Below are 17,051 nucleotides of genomic sequence, written 5' to 3'. Positions count from 1 at the left end.
AAATGAAAACCCAATTAGCATTTTATTCACTTCACACCTAGAGGCCAATACTTTGCACACATTTTCAAAGCTGGCTAAGAATATTATTAGCAAGACTGCATGTCAGTCCAGTACCATCAGGTTCAATGTTGACATGCTTTACTGTGCCATCCTCTATCACCATTGAATACCTTAACATTGAAAATAAAAAACATTGCAGTCAAAATAAAAAAAGTGCAGTTGTTGTTATTATACACTTTTGCTAAGTCTGCCGCCCTTTGCGTACCTTAACTGGGGTGCCACTCCATTGCTTGCTCACTACGCTCGACAAATTTTAACTTTGCTCAAATAAAAAACTCCTTGGGAGAAAAGAGAGGTAGAGCTGAGCAAGAATTGCAGAATGTAAGATGCATTTACCTTTTTGATCTAGTGTTGCCAAGAAATGGAGTTGCATCAAGTTCCATGTCTACAGCCTGTGGTCAAATTCAAAATTATCATAACATGAATATTGATATTGATATTAGTAAAGAAAAAGAAGAAAAAGAAGAAGAAAAATCACAAATTAAACAATTGTATCTTAGTACACAGTCACATAGTTATATAACTACTTCTAATATTTATTAACACCAGATAGTCTTTCAATTTTCTTACTTACTTTAGTAAACGCACAATTTGTATCAGCAAGCATGTGCACCTGAAAGTAATACAAGTTTACATATTAGTTTTCAGTGTAGTATAGCGCTGCATGCTTCTTTGCAAAGTACGCTCTGCGCTCCATTCACTTATACTGCATTGTCCAAAAGCAATCACACCAAGGTCACCAATAAGGTTGAATGCATAACGAGATAAATTCAACAAGATATCTTCCTGTTTTAATGGCTCACATACTTTTCCAGCAGCTCCATGTGCCTCTCCCCATGCAGCCATCACAAAGGGATCATTAACAGCAACACAAGCTATGACTTCCACTCCTTTGCCCTAAAATGACAAGAATGTAAAAAGCAGCAATATGCTTGAGATGACATTGAAAAACAGGCCCTGTATACGAGCAAGGCCTATGTAGGACCAAAACGAACTGGTCTCAAGGGGAGTGGAGAAGGAGACAGGAATGGATGGGTTACTGAACACTTAACCATCTTGGGCCCCTAAACAGTCTTCAATCGAATTCTCTTATAAACAATTTGTGTGACTAACTTTTCTGAAATAACCATTTTTATTTTTTTCCGGTCCAGTATCCTAAAAAATCGTGCGTTCTGATTGGCTGTTTGAGTGGGCGGTATTTTGTCAGTATCTGCCCGTGAGCGGTCCGGTATCCTTTGCCGCTAAACGACAATACAAAATGATTACAAAAACAAGTTAAAAAAAAAAAAAGTTATTTACCATCCTATAGTTGGTCCGGATAGGGAAAAACTGTGCCCTCGGTCTTGAAAATGGACCTCCGCCTAACAGCCTCTGTCCGTATATTCAAGACCTCGGGCACAGTTTTTCCCTATCTGGACCTCCTGGCCGGTAAATAACATATATATATAACCAAACTTTTCCAAAGTCCCTTTATAAAAATTCCACTAATAATTGTCTATGACTATTTGACCAGATAATTACATACATGTACTGTAAGGTTAGTGTCCTAAAGTCAAACAGCATTGTTCTAGTAAAAGGTAAAAAAAGATTAATTCATTAATTAAACAACTTACTGTTAATTTGCTATGGTCTGCTATGTACCCTGGTAGATGAGTCTGTCGATTATAAAAACCGTATTACTTAAAAACAATACACCAAATGACTAAATTATTCTTATTACAACTATAATTACTTGCAAAAATCCGATATTGTTTAGTACAAGGTAGTCAAGGAGTATGGAACACACTTTGAAAGTGAAGCTCAGTAGACTAGTATGGATGAATTATTGTGGATGGGGCAGCTAGGGGGATGAGACTTACACCTTAGTGGTTATAAACCCCTTGCACTGAGTCTTGAGAGGAATCATTCTGGGGGGGACAAAACAATAAACTTTTTTGCATAAGAAAAGACGGCATATTGTTTTGTCCCCTAGAACAATTCCTCTGGGAAATCAATACAAGGGGTCTATTTGTAAAACAGAAGAGAATAAAGCCCTCCAGCCCCTCCCTCTTAGTCAAGATAAAGGTTTTAAATATTGAATGCATCTTCTACTGCGTTGATGTTTATCTTTATACAGTACCTTGGAGCACCCTGGTGTAAATGCACCTGGAACAGCAAATAAAATGCCTTTCTTTCCTTCAAAAAGTTTGGCAATGTTCACCTTGTCTTTAGGTGTGCCCTCCATCACCTCCACTGATGGAAGCTTGTCACCAACCTTAAAAAAAGGCCAAAAGTTTTTCCCTTGATAAATATGAAGGTGACTGCATACTATTGAATGCTCAGTTAGAGCTAATGGTGCATGTGTGTGCGCACAAAAACTGCTCAAAACGGCTGAATAAACTTCAAAATTTCATTAAGGAACGATACACGTTTTGAACTTCAACAGGACAAAACCCTAATATTTTGCACGGCCATCTAACAGGATTTCCTAAAAATACAGCTAAAAAGCAATCTTAGCTTATTTAGTTTTTGTGTTATGAATTTTTTGCGCAAAGCTTGGTTTCTGCCATTTTCTTTTAAAAACTTACAAGTCAAGATGGAAATATTCAGAATTCAATATCTCAAAAAGAAGCTTGGGACAGCCCACTTTTCCTTTCATTTTTGGAATAGGCATTAGATTCTGTTTAATATAGCTTTTTAGAGAAAGTTTTACTTTACCCCACTAGTTAGAGGGGAGTGAGTGTCGCATGGTGCAATAAGAAAGGCTGCAGGGGAGACTAACAGCCACCCAGCCTTTTTCTTCATCCCCCCCCCCCCCCCCTTATCATGGGTCCTAACAATGTACCTGCAAAACTTTTCTAAACCAACAGCTTGTATAGCATGAAGTAAAAGAATCGTTTAAGGATATCAGGATACCGCTAGCGACCAGTGTACATTCAACTTTATACAGCATTAATTTAAAACCTTATAAAAACCCAAATAATTATACATTTTACTGAAAGCTTAATAAATCTAAAAGACTATTCCTTTTTTCTTTATGTAAAATAATTTTATTCTACAAAGTTAGAGTGAAGGAGATATGCATCCCTTCCCTCAAGTGAACCTGACCCAGAGTTACTCAAGGATGACTTAAATTGTAAAAACTGTTATGTAATAATAATAATAATATATGCTACTAAAACACAAAGATACAGGAAATAACATCCCAAGAGTAGCAAATGTTCATTATCGTATGCACCTATCAATGTCTTGCCCCAACGGGGGGAGCCCAGGCATACCCAGGGGCTATTGACATCTTTGAAAAGAAATTGTCAATGAGCCCCTCTTAAGGGCCATATAAAAATGCTGTTTTTGAGGGTTTTACTCTGAAAACGAAAAAAAGTGTCAATAAAAGCCTAGCAGCCCCTGTCATGGGCAAGGTTTTTATGTCAATAGCCTGTGTATGCCCGGGCTCCCCCCGTTGGGGCAAGACATTGATAGGTGCAGTACGACCACGTAAAGATGATTATTTGATCCAAACAGATTATTTATGTGAATCAACAAACACAGAAAAGCTTATATCACCTCCTAAAATAGGACAGCTAGGACAGTCTCAAGTGAGATGCTACCAACCATGCAGCCTGATGCAGCAAATTGTGCACGACCTCAACGCGCGAAGTTCTGATAAGCTTAACGCTTAAATAAAAACATAACTAAAGCCTGAAATTATAGCTGGCCAATTTTTTTCGTAAGGTGGCTTTCTCACCTTAATAGGCATGGCTAGAAAAGCCGACGTTTTCAAGTTTCTCAAAGCTTTCAGGACCGACACTAATACCTGGAAGCACAAAAGAACCAAACTTCCTCGGCACAGCGAGCATGACTGACTTAATCAATCAATAATGTCTCGTTTACTAATCGATACTTTCTCGCTAATATTGAGTAAGCAGAATAGTGGTCAGCAGTTTTTTTGGTAAACCATTGAAAATGGCGGTCCACATAGAAAATGTTGAGGAACTTTGTTCAAATCTTGAAGAATTAGAACTAGATGTAAGGGGAATTTCTACGTTTTTAAAGTATATTTTTATCATATATTCTTTCTGGTACTTACTGTTATCCTGCTGTTTGCACAGGGGTCTGCAAATGCAGAGGTTTACACACAGCTGTTGGCTATCTATCTGCTTCAATGTGACATGTAAGCATTTGTTCATATGTACCTCTACGTTTTTAATTTAGATATTGTTGTTTTTTGATTCTTTTGCTTTGAAGAAGCATTTTTGGCACGTAGTTGAAATGGTTTTTGGATAATTCTTTTGTTTTTGGTGTTTTAACTGTTTTGATGTTTGAATCAAAAACGGTGTACTGTAGATAGGATGTACATGTAAGCTTATTTATATTTGTGTACGATGCAAACCCGTTTGTTGGTACTATCGTCGTGTACAGGTTAACAAAGTACATCATAGGTTTCTGAATACATGAGTCTTTTGGTTCACTTCACTAATTAAATTAATTGAAGACACCAAGAATCAAACTTGGCACCTTCTGCGCCAAAGAACTACTACAATGCCAACCCAACCCTAACCGTCATCTAGGCAATGCCATTGTTTAAAAAATGTTGAGGATTATAAATGCTGTGAAGTTCAGAAGCTTCAGCTGTCACTTGCTTAATACACTGCCATTTTTAAACAATATTCCATAATGAGAATACTCCAGTTTTGAGTTCTCTTTGCTCAGACTCGGTTGTGAGTTATATTAATATTCAGCTATTCAACCAAAACCTGTGGCATTTTAATCAACTCGTATTTAACAAATAAAACAGCTTTTTCTGTCCTCCGTTCAGTAATAAAACACACAGGAAGTGACGCAAGCATGAGAGAAGTGTGAGGAGAAGCACGAGCCATAGGGGAGTGCTTCTCTTACTTCTTGGGTGCTTACGGTGCTTTCTAAGTGCTTTATTACTGAATGGAGCACAGAAAAAAGCTGTTTTATTTGTTTTATTACATAGTTACTAATTTTATTTCAGTATTGAATTTATTTACGCAAGGAGAAAGACAGTTGCAGGATCTAGCAGCACTTTGGGCACGCTGATAGCATCAGCACTGTGCTCATTCACTAATAAAGCACAGTTTTTATAAAAATGTTCTGTAGTACTTGTATTCCTTACTATACAACAGACCTTAATTGAAGAAAAGAACACATTTGTACACAATTGAGGCTGAGCAAAACATCTTGAAATAGGAGTATTCAAGAATTATTGAAACGTTTCCCATTTTTCCTTTTACATCTTTTCCTTTTTCATGTAAGTGTAAGTGCTAAGCAGATAACCCAATACTTTTATCTCCATTATAATAGCTTTTAACATGAATGTACATCTCTCACAACTTATGACTTTCATAATAAAATATGATCTGTTTTTTTCTTTTTCTTTTTCTTTAACAGCTGTAATGCAAAGTTTCTTTGGAAAAGAATACCAGAAGATGTAAAAGCAGTAAGATCTCTGATTAAAAGCAAATTTAAAGAACACATTTCAACTTGATGTGGATATTTTTTTACATAAAATGTACATAATATTTATCTACCTTTTCGTCCAAAGAGTTGCCCTGAGCTTTCAAAGTTATGGACTTTGGGATGTCATATGTGGAAAAGAGATTACCTCAATATTTACTCTTCTTTACAACAAGATTGGTCACCTCTAATCCAGACTTACATGGTATCATTAAAAGGTCAGCCAGTTTTTTCTTTAGAAAATCTGTTTACAGTGTTAGCTTTATTTCAACAGTCAAGGGTGGATCCAGCCAAAATTTTAGGGGAGCTAATTGAGTTTAGGGGGGGGACTAATTGAATTTAGGGGGGCTAATTGAGTTTTTTCCGTCAACACAATGCAAAACAATATAAAAAAGCATCGTTTTTTTCTGTTGGATCCGCCCTTGACAGTGGACACCATTGAAACCTTGCCTGAAGTCTGCCAAACAGAGTTGTCTACTAAATAGGGGTTTGTTTTAAGGGAAGGAAATTTCAGGACCCATGCAGCTGCCCACTAATAAAGGAATAAATTAGGTATAAATTCATTGTTTGCATCTTACGTTACCATGGCTTACGTTACCGTTGGTGGTAATTGACAATAGATTTGTCATTAGCTTTCATTGTCAATAATGGCAGCATGGCTGACATGTCTCTGTTGTTTAACTCTCTTGGGGATGGTTGCAAACCATCAATAAGGGAATACATGTAATATCATTATGATAAGCATACAGTCATGACAGAGGTAATTGCCTGAGCAACAGTATTTATCAGATATGGGTCATTATCATATTATTATTATTACTAACCCTTAATATTCTTGATTTTGAATAGAAAAATTACAAGAAAAAGCATTTAATCTAATTGGAAATGCATACACCTATATAAAAGTGGATGACTTTGTGGTGTACATGGGAATGACAAAAGAGTCTGCTATAGAAGGTAAATATGTGCTAAAAATACTATTATTTTCTGTTACTTAGCAAACAGACTCAGGACAAATTTGGTCACCAACTAGACAACCATTTTCTGACCCTGATTGAAAGTTAATTTGCCTCTGAATATTTAAAATTCATTATCATTAATAATTACCTAACATTTTCTTGTTTTCCCCTTTTGTGTGTTTGTTTATTTCTCAACAATGTAGTTGCCAAAAGCCGTGGATGGATCTTTGACACAAACAACATGCTCTTGAATCCGAAAAAACCAGGTACTGCTTGAGATTTGTAACTGCTTGAAATAAAAGCATTTTGTTAAGTCTGAAAAGCCTTCAGGACTACAATACAATAGACCTTTCCCGAATTCACTTGACTGACCATGAAACAATGGTTTGAAATCGAGACTGAACTTGACTCTTTTATTCATCAAGTCCAACCACAACTTGAAACCATTGTTTCTTGACCAGCCAAGTGAATTCGGGAAAGGCCTATTGAAAGAGGGAAAATGCATTAAGAAGGAGTTGAGGCCTCAGCATCTGGTAAATGAAGGTCTACCAAATGTAAAAAATGTATGCTTAACCACAGGTAACCCACTAGAGCTAAACGCAGTCTTTTTTCAAACTTAATAGTCACTAGTCACTAGTCAGTCACTAATATAAGACAATAAGAAATTTAAAAAATGACATTGATGTTAAGATCTTAACAGCTAGTGCTACGAGACAAGTCAGCAGAAAATCCAAGTTTCAGATTTTTTTCTTTTTTTCTTTTTTCTTTTTTCCATTTGCATGGGGGAATTTTTGTTGCTGGAGAGTCTTGTTTTTTATATGAAGTGGGCTTCCTGTGGTCTAGTTTTCCTATTCGAAATAATATTAAATTATCACTCATATTTTATTCCTAGATACTGTTGCTAAGGAGATTCCACTGACCAGTGAGCAAGAACTTGGCCTATTAACTGACTATGTGTCATTCTTGGAAAACTAAACTAAAATTCCCACTCCGTCATGTTCGGCTTAACCAACAAATGACAAGACCTTGCTTCTTGAGAAGAGAAAATAGGATGTTTATTCAGCTAAAAGGATTGAGACAATCTAAAATGTACATATTATGTTTAATCACGAAGTTGTTCTTATTATGGAATTCTCTAAGGCTGTTCATTTGAAAATACTTAAAGAAAACTAATATCAAGCCTGATTTCCATGGGTCAAAGACACACCTACGATGCCACCGCAGATACTACCTTGGATGCCATTGCGATGATGAAAACACTTTGTCGGCGGCGGCATCACAGACTGTCCAGGTTTGCCCCCGGCATGCCTGCCAAAGTTGAGTTGAGTTCAAGTTTTACAGCATGTCGGCGGTGTCCGCGATAGTCCCAGACTCGCCTGCGACGTACAATGAATATGGAAACATATTCAGCCCCGTTTACACTAGCGATTTTTGCGGCGATTTTTGCTGCCATTTTTTTGCGATATTGTCCATAATAAATAATGGTAAAGAGTTTACTTGTAAAGTTTTTTTCAGGATACCAGGATTTTCCTAGACGAATGTCTCTTTTGAAGGATGAGACAAAAGATTTCATATTTCCGAAAATTGCCACAAAAATGGCAGCAAAAATGGCCGCAAAAATCGCCAGTGTAAACGGGGCTTTCGGCCATCTGCCTGCGATATTTTCCGCTGGCATAATTGATGCAACAATTATTGTAATTTTACGCGATTTTCGCCGTGCCGGTATAACATTTCCATGAATGGCGTCCTAGGTAGTGCCTGCAGTGGCATCGCAGGCGTGTGGCCGACATAACCGGCTCTATATCACAGGGCGTCTCAGGCTGCTTGAGACATGACTGGGGCAATAACCGGCGATGTTATCGCACGCGTGCCGCCGATATATGGGAACCATACGAAACGGTTAAAACAGTGAAAAATAAAATAAAATTATCGGAAAGTAGCATGGAATATTTAGTTCACGTTTATTTGGAGTTTTTACTAGGAAATAATTAAGATTTTATGATAAAATACCCTCTAGCCAATATGCGCGCGCATTTACGATGAGCTATGTGATTTTGAGTGGAATATTAAATTTTCTACTTTTATTGTTTCTTTCAAGGTATACCAAGGGAGCACAGAAGAATGATTTCTCTCTATTTTTAGCGCGTTTTTAATCGCTTTCGTACATTTCAGCCGCCATCTTGGAAATTAAACGATAACCGCTGGTAAATAAACATGCGGGCACTCCTATCTTCCCGATGAAGTCCCGAAGGGACGTGGGACGAGCAGCACACGAAGCGTTGTAAGTGTTGACACGTCCCTTCGGGACTCCATCGGGAAGATAGGAGTGCTATACCCTATATCCCTATTATGCAGTTATTGCGCATGCTCGAAGGAATGGCAAAGACTTGGGAGGGCCTTAGTGCGCTGTAGTCAAACATCTCACTCATCGCTGAAGGCACAAATACTCGTTTACTCGTTGTTTAATCTCCACTTCTCGTTACTGCATAGCCAATTTCAATAATAATTATACAGTTTCTCATTAATCCCATATAGGTAACTGTCCAATTATTTTCTTAATCGTATCCACCTTGTAATCACTACCAAATCCTGCAATCTGATTAGTTCAAAGGAGTGCGATTTATTCCCAAATCGTATCCTTGTAATCGCGCGTTTGATTTCAGACCAAATTGCACTCCACTCAGTTCAATTACCATCATTAATTGGTCAGGTCTTGTTGATATGGGATTAATTAGGCAGCTATATAATTAATAGGTAATGGGATTTCATGCTCCCCAATCAAGAAATAATTAGACTCGAAAAATTCCTGACTGCCAAATTGGACTCGGCCTACGGCCTCATCCAATTTTGTCAGTCCTCGGAATTTTCCTCGTCCAATTATTTCTTAATTGGACAGCATGGAGTCCTATTACATATACTAATTTTAACGTTTTCTTCACTCCAGTCTGCCATTGCTTATAGCTTCGTAGTATGGAATGCGGCCGGACCAACACTCAGGGTATTAAGATAACTGACGAGAAAGTGCTGCCTTTGTAATGTAATGTTTCCACACTTCATCATTACAAACCAATATCGGAGGGAAGTAAAAGAACCACCGAGAACGTGAAAAACACTGGCGGTGACCACCCTTACACCTCATACAAACCACCTCATGATTGTACGCGCCTTTGAATATATTCATAGAAAAGAGCGCTTTTTAGCTTCGCATCGAAATTGCCCATTTCAGATCACATGACATTCCCTTGAGAATTATTCTTTTATGACGAATATGTTAGAATATTTTCACATGATAGAATCAACTCCAAAGAGTGGCATCACATGGTCTGAAATGTGAAGAACAGACAAAGAAGGCGGAGGTTCACCTCACGTGGCCATCTCGTACCTAATGAAAAAAATCAATGAAAAAATTTTTGAATCACAATTTGTTAAACCCAAATTTCAAAATTTTCAAAACTGAAAAACGTGTTTCCATGCTCGTTCACTTGGCCATCTTCGTAAGATCATACTGAATACTACATAACTGTATCACCACTCTATGCATATATAAGCAAACATTGTATTATTTTCAAATTCTCAGTTCCTTTCTAAATTAAAGATTAATTTGGATCGTTTCTATTCGCATTCTTTCGAGGGAAAACTATGACTTATGGAGTCAATCTAGTATAGTTTGGGATGAAGGACCGGCTACATGTCTGTCCAATTTGGAAACAATTGAATTCAAGAAATTCCTCTGAGTGGAAAATTGGACCCGGCCTATCGGCCTCTTCCAATTTCTTCAGTTTTTTCATCCAATTATTTCCAAATTGGACAGCATGTAGTCCTATTTCCTATACTAATACGAGTGTTGCTCAAGATAATTACCATCCACCAATGAATCAGAAAACTAAGCAAGTCTCTAATTGGAATTAATTTTTTTTATCCTGACTACAAAAAAAGCAAAGTAATCATTCGTGGTAAACTTTAATTTGAATTTATTAATTAAGGTATTAAATTGTTGTCACTATAGTTGTGTCATAATTTTTTTTTTTTTTTTTTTTTTTTTTGTACAGTCTAGATTAATTTGCTCGAATTTCGTGGGGTATTCAAAGTAGAAAATACCGCTGTGAACTAATTAACTTTCCGCATCTTTTTTAATTGATACTTTAACCTTAAATGCCATCAGCATTTTGGCATATTTCTCATAGCATAGACGTACCAACAAAAAAATATTGACAATGCTGTTATATTTCCTCATACGCCATTGTAGTATATCCCATCAGTATCTTGTGCAGCGGGTAATTTCCTCATACATTATCATATATACTTATTTCAATAAAGTCAGTCACCAAAAACCTAGAAAGCTGTGATCGCTGAGAATCATGGGGAAATGTTTTATATCCAACAAGTAAAGCTTTTGACACAAACTGCAGCAGTTGAGGATGCTCAGAGGAGGTGAACTTGTAACTGGTAAAAGATCTCAAGTCCATCACAGTTTATATCAAGTGGTTAAAACATGTAAAATGTATCTACCCATAATCCTTGTCGGTCTCAGCTTTGTAGCTTTTCAGGTGACTAACTTTATTGAAATAAGTGTATACTTACAGGATCATCCCATATCTGGCTGATCTCTATACCATATTCCCCTGGTAAGCCGTGAATATATAATAGAGAACCATGCAATAATAAGTATAGTATTCCCATATACTATCAAAAGAACATTTACCCTTTCCCATACTATATACACAATATAAAGAGAGATAACTAGCTAAAAACTAGTGTGAGCTGCGTCGGTGTTTCTAATGAAACAGTAATGATAAAAGGGTAAATTATACACCGTGAAAAGATGACAAAACTTACTGACGTTTCGGACGTTAGTCCTTCGTCGGAGTAAAAGAGCTCTTTAATGCCAATGAATGCCGTAAAGGCGTCATGACTGGGGGCAGCATAGCAGGTAAACGTTCCCCTTTCATCACTGCGAGTCCTACGGTTGAGTAGCTGGAACTTACGTCGGCATAGGATATCGTATGTTGCTGTAGTAGTAGCAGCAGCAGCAGCAGAAGCAGTAGTAGTAGTAGTATTTATTAGAATCTACTAGCGTTCACGAATTCGTTCGGCCCAGTATAGAAATCATCAAGTTGTGAGCCAAGTTGTTAAGAAATACTAGTTTTCGTCCCCCCGGCCTCCCCCTTAAAAAGAAAGAACCTTCTTTCCAAATAGGCTTCACACAAGAGTTCGAAATATATCACGCACATGGACCATTCCGCGAGAGAATTATTGCGGTGATTATATATTGTATGGACATTTTTGCCAGTTCGGTATCCAATACATTGATACTTGAAAGAAAACAACAGGAATGGCCGACCAGGATTCCGGCAATTCTGACACCATATATGGCAGCAAAATAATATTCTACCAAGTTTTTGGAAGGCCGCGCCACGTGTCGAAGGTCACACCCTTCTGGGCGTGACCGAACAGATGGTTTATTTCCATGGTAACGACCACGAACTGTTTGTCACATGCACCACAAGAAAATATATTTTTCTTTCGTGCGATTCTAAAACAAACAAGCCTTGCCTAATAACTCGAACTTTCTGTTATGAGAAGTAAAATTAATTGCAATTAAATGTCTTTAACGAAAATCAAAATATCAACCTGCCGCAAGTAATTATACCACGCCCTTCGTGAACATGAATTAATTGATCTCGATATTGCCTAATTAGTACCTACATTTTCACACTTAATCATCGTTCTCAAACGAACATCAAAAGAATTTAAACCTTTTCTTGCAAAGTTCAAGCAAATATGTATGACAATGTATGTTAGTTTTTACCCAAGTTTATTTTTTTGTTAGAGTTTAGGGTTTTTAATTTGACAGGGGAGGAAGAAGTGTGCACGTGAGAGTGAAAAATTTAATTTATGTATCATAATAACGAACGCGTGCATGAGAATGGACAATGATGTAATTATTATGAAGCTTAATTATCAAAGTCAAAGCTGATTGGCTGAAAGAGAGATAGTTCGTTATAAAAGCGCTTATGCGCACCTCAGACACACATTTCTGAGAGGCAGGCTTAGGCTAAAAACCCGTCGTGAAAAAGAAGAGAAGAAAAGTTTTGACAATGAATCAAATTCAGTTGTTTCCAAATTGCTGTTCTTCTCACAAAGGTGATATAAAGACGAAACACTCTGCCGAACTAATTCAAGGTATTTTACAGCAAGACTTACCTTATGAGTAGTGTATATAAGTAATGACGAAGTTAGATTATAAGAATGATTTGATATTGTTTTTTTAGATCAAAATAATCGAGAAAGCAGCGATGCAAGCACTTTCAAAAAACGCACAAGGATAACAGCTTACCAGCGAGTCCAACTAGAGAGTAAGTTTATGAGTTCTGCTTATATTTCAAAGAGCGACCAAGAGCAGTTAAGCATGGAGCTTAGACTTCCTTGTAAGACAGTACAGGTATGAAAAGAAATCAGTTCTTAATCAGTAAGGATACTCTTTATTTGAAACAAAGGCTGATGTCTTTTTTTTTTAAATGCCGTTTTGGTCAATGAGTTGTCATTTCATGTTATACTTCAAACTCACTTAGGACGTCAAGTTTCAAACAGCACTACTCGATGTTTCCATTCCTTTATGTGACTAAATTTATGTTGCAAAAATCTTCCCACTACATTAGTCTTTCTTTGTACATCTTGCTGTTCTGATTTTCTATTCATATTCCGACACACTCATTCTATATAATATGTCAACGTTCTTTCTATATAAACTGACGTATGTTACGTCTATGTAGCTGTTAAACTCTTCCCTCAACTCTTTTGGTTGTACCGCGGCCAGATATAAAATAATAATGGCATAGAGTCTTTTGATCTTTTTCATGATCTCATCGTCGTTCTTCCATTTATCTGTCTTCACAGCTCGTATTTTCAATAGATCTTTTCCCCCTTCTTTAATTATTGGGCATGTTCCGACTATCGGGAGCAACTTTGTTTGATGATCTATGAGTTATCACCTTCTGGAGATCAGTCCCGAATCAAACAAAATTTTTATTTTTCCTAATTTTATCTTATTCTTCGTGTAGCGTGTGTTTATCGGATACTGGGAACGACGTTGCAAGTGGTGGGAGCAATAACGACGAGTTATCTCTCTTTTTACTTCAGGCATGGTTCAAAAACAGAAGGTATCGCTGGAGGAAGAGTGGCTCCCCTGATAAACAAGGCAGTTCTCCTGGAGAACAACAGATGAAATTATCATCAGGGCAAACCAGTGGCTTATGCTACTTACCTAGTGTTACTACCAACACGTCATCAACCAATTCTGCAAATCAAACCCCAAGCCTTTACATCAATTCCATGGTTCCCAACCATAGTTACAATAGCCATGGTTTCAGTAACCATAGTAATCATGGCTACAACAGCAATGGTTACACCGGCCTGGGTTATGGCAGCCATGATGGACCTTTCTCTCAGATGAACACCAATTATCCTGCTGCCAATTTCCTTACAGGACATCGACCCCTTGGTTTTTAATGACCACCTAAAATACTGCTGTGGTATATATTAATGTTATTTAGTAAAAATACACAGGTGATTATTGAAAATCTCGCGCGCTGATTGGTCGAGAAACTCACACTATCACACGATAATCACCTCCAGCGACAATCCAAAATGGCGGCCAGCCGCTTTGTTGCTGTTACCGGGAAAAAATGTCTTTTATCTTCTTTTTTCTTCTTTTTTTTCCTCTTTTTTGAAAGAATCACCTGTGTATTTATATCAAAACAATTATTTGCCTCAGCCTCAGTGAATATCGGGAAATATTTACCTCGCCGCTCGAAGACTCGCGTCTCGGTAAATATTCCCCGATATTCACTTCGCCTTCGGCGAATAATTGTTAAATAAATGATCTAGAATGCTCGATATGCTGGTGGCTATACTATCTATGATAGGAACATGATTTTGTGTACCGTGTATTTTTGAGCCGATCAAAACGATGAATGGAATAATAATGTTAATATTGTGCCTTAAGTGTATCAATACATGTTTGATAGACGATGGACCAAAAGCCCCATGGAATCATTTTTTATTACTTTCAGTTTCCACTGACAGTAGCCATGATATCCATGTCTTTTGTTACTTCACTGTCTCTTGGCAAAAATCACTTAGAGCTGTATTCTTATGTACATTGCAAAAAAAGGACTTTTAAATTTTTGTCGTAAATATATTGCATAACAGCATAAGATTAATAGCACATATGTATTTTAAAAAAAACTAGAGTCATAAAAAAAAATTTCCCAAGTTACTTAACATGCTTTTCCATGGCAATTCATTATAAAGAGCTGTACTTAAATCAGTTACGTAAGCAGACCAAGCTTCGGTAATCAAACCTGGGGCTTTGCTCCAAGCAAGCTAGTGATGATGTATATAGATAAATCTAGTGAGTGGGTGTGTCTCTTTTATTGTGCTGCTAAGCAATAGCACATAAAACCCATATTATAGTACCTATAAACCCACTAATGGTCTATCACAAATCCTGCGCTCTGATTGGTTAAACTACTAGTAGTCTATTAGTGATAGACCACTAGAAGCGAAAAGTGTCAGTTTCAAATTAAAAAAAAAAAAAAATCTTAATTTCAATCTTTGTTTGTATCCATTTATTTGACCGATTAGTAGGTTTACACTAAAATAATCAGACCTTTCGACCTTATTGTCTACGACTCCATAGAGTTTATTCGACCCTTTGCTTTATGGCCTACGGGCTCGTAGACCATTTGGAGTATTTGGGCTGCGGGTCTACACGTTAAATATATATAACTAAGGCATTGGTACATAGTGTAACGTCATTTAATGATCTTGTAGTTATGTATACAATTGTTTTGATGCGATTTTGTTATATGTGAAATATTAATTCAGTATTTCTAGTCGGTGTTATACATTGTAGTTCGTCATCCTTTTATGTTTTATTGCCGTAATTTGAACGAATAAACTTCTATTAAATATTTTTCTATCTGTCTTCTTTTCAAGCAGCCTGGTATGTCTTTCTCTCTATTTTATTCAAATCCTTAATGTACCAAGAATCAACAAGGTATGGAAAACGAATCAAATGGGTCCAGTAAAAAAGTGGCGTAGAAAGCAATGGACTGATACTACATTAGAACCGGCAGTGCTGATGTAGCACTAGGGCACTGGTTATCATTTTACTTGTAGTTTTCGCTCTTCAACTTTCTTTCAGCTTTCTTATGTATATATATATCATGGAAAGGTCAATAGTCAGGTCTCTTATGGTCTTGATCGTTACAGAGCTTACAAAAGCACCAAACTTGGCATAGTTGTAGCTTATGGTAGTACTATCAATGTTAGAGGGGGAGCCCAACGTAAATTGTCCTTTAAGGAGAATTACGGAGGATTTACTTTTTCAGATTTCACGAATTGGGCTCCCTGTGCTTCTTTATTTAAATATATTCATTAAATATGTAAAATCGTTTTGAATAAATGTTAAAACAGCTATCTACCCATTGGAATGCATTATCTGTCATGGCTATCGATTACAACCCCAAATCTTAACAAAAAAGCTACTTTTCGGCATCTCTTTCAAACACTAGTGGCCAATCCCACTCGGCCATTGGCTAATTCCAAGATGGCGGTCCACAGACTTACCTACAAAACCTGTAAGTATTTTGCTCTTAAAAGGCCGTGATTCATTGCTATTTTTATATTGTTATATATATAAAAGTTTGGTTTAACAGGCTTTCTTTGAATTTTAAGTTGTTTTTCGAATTAATTAGCTAAAATTAATCGAAAATATATTTATTTCAGAATCGGAAATGGAAATATCTTGGAATCGATGCATCATATGCCAAACAACTACCTGACAGAAGATTTAAGATGTCCTCTTAGAGCATCTGGTTCCTGTTATGAACCTGCATAAGTCTATGCCTCTTTTCTTCAGAATGTTCTCGAGTTTAGCTCACTAGGTGCCCTGCCAGTCAATGTTCCCTTCGCTCTTGATATAGACACTGAAGTTTTAATTAAAAACGAGGCGTCTTGGCACAAGTCTTGCTATTTGAAATTCAATTTGTCGAAGCTACAAAAAGCCAAAGAAAGAGTATCTAGGAAAAGGAAGAAAGAAGAAGACCACCCAGAAGAGGAGAAAGCCCCTGCATTAAAGAATCGACGACAATCAGTAACACACAATAAGGTGGACTGCATCTTCTGCGGTAAGGGGGGACAGCTACATGAGGTCACAACTTTTTCGATTGACCAGAATATCTGTCGCATAATTACTGAAATAAACGATGCTACGCTAATGCCAAAGATCTAGGGAGTTGATCTCATAGCTGCTGAGGCCAAATATTACCTTAAATGTTTGACTGATCTAAGGAATCGGTATAGAAGTCATCTCACTAGAAAACGGCAAGAATCTTGTGAAGAAGAGGATGAGAGGATTATGGAATCTCAAGCATCCATTGAGTTGGTTGAGTATATTGAGATTTCTGTTAAGGAAAACAAGCTTCTTTTTATGCTATCTGAATTGCATGCACTTTATATAAGTCGTCTTGAAGCTTTGGGCGTTTATAAGACTGTAAATAAGACTCG

At 37.0% G+C, this 17,051-nt stretch overlaps 2 protein-coding genes across 2 annotated transcripts; one reads left to right on the top strand and one right to left on the bottom strand.

Annotated features, from left to right (window-relative positions):
• Positions 1–3: 3 nt before the first annotated feature.
• LOC116306146 (peroxiredoxin-5, mitochondrial) lies at positions 4–3,916 on the bottom strand. The gene is made up of 7 exons (XM_031716193.2): positions 3,785–3,916; positions 2,180–2,314; positions 1,674–1,715; positions 868–957; positions 635–673; positions 397–452; positions 4–170 (listed from the first exon to the last, which is right to left on the bottom strand). The coding sequence occupies exons 1-7, from the start codon at positions 3,794–3,796 to the stop codon at positions 65–67; spliced, it is 480 nt and encodes a 159-aa protein (XP_031572053.2). The 5' UTR covers positions 3,797–3,916; the 3' UTR covers positions 4–64.
• Positions 3,917–3,972: 56 nt separating this feature from the next.
• Positions 3,973–8,426, top strand: LOC116306147 (COP9 signalosome complex subunit 8). Its single transcript, XM_031716194.2, has 7 exons — positions 3,973–4,065; positions 4,149–4,210; positions 5,455–5,503; positions 5,609–5,738; positions 6,370–6,477; positions 6,683–6,745; positions 7,372–8,426. Exons 1-7 carry the CDS (start codon positions 4,003–4,005, stop codon positions 7,452–7,454), a joined length of 558 nt encoding a protein of 185 aa, XP_031572054.2. The 5' UTR covers positions 3,973–4,002; the 3' UTR covers positions 7,455–8,426.
• Positions 8,427–17,051: the final 8,625 nt, after the last annotated feature.

The sequence above is a fragment of the Actinia tenebrosa genome, unplaced genomic scaffold (genome assembly GCF_029948245.1).
Source record: "Actinia tenebrosa isolate PJP-AT-01 unplaced genomic scaffold, QUT_ActTen_1.0 PGA_scaffold11__36_contigs__length_13525064, whole genome shotgun sequence".
Lineage (NCBI taxonomy): Eukaryota > Metazoa > Cnidaria > Anthozoa > Actiniaria > Actiniidae > Actinia > Actinia tenebrosa.
The sequence above is the reverse complement of the archived record's forward strand: the minus strand, read 5'-3'. Positions and strand labels throughout refer to the sequence as shown.

Bases quoted from the DNA above. Each gene is read 5' to 3' on its own strand.
- LOC116306146 (XM_031716193.2), bottom strand. The intron at 674-867 runs GTATGTGAGCCA...TATTACTTTCAG, and splicing joins CACATGGAGCTGCTGGAAAA to GTGCACATGCTTGCTGATAC. The intron at 171-396 runs GTAAATGCATCT...TTCAATGTTAAG, and splicing joins GGCAACACTAGATCAAAAAG to GTATTCAATGGTGATAGAGG.
- LOC116306147 (XM_031716194.2), top strand. From the start codon at position 4,003: ATGGCGGTCCACATAGAAAATGTTGAGGAACTTTGTTCAAATCTTGAA. The intron at 4,211-5,454 runs GTAAGCATTTGT...TTTCTTTAACAG, and splicing joins TATCTGCTTCAATGTGACAT to CTGTAATGCAAAGTTTCTTT. The intron at 5,739-6,369 runs GTCAGCCAGTTT...GATTTTGAATAG, and splicing joins TTACATGGTATCATTAAAAG to AAAAATTACAAGAAAAAGCA.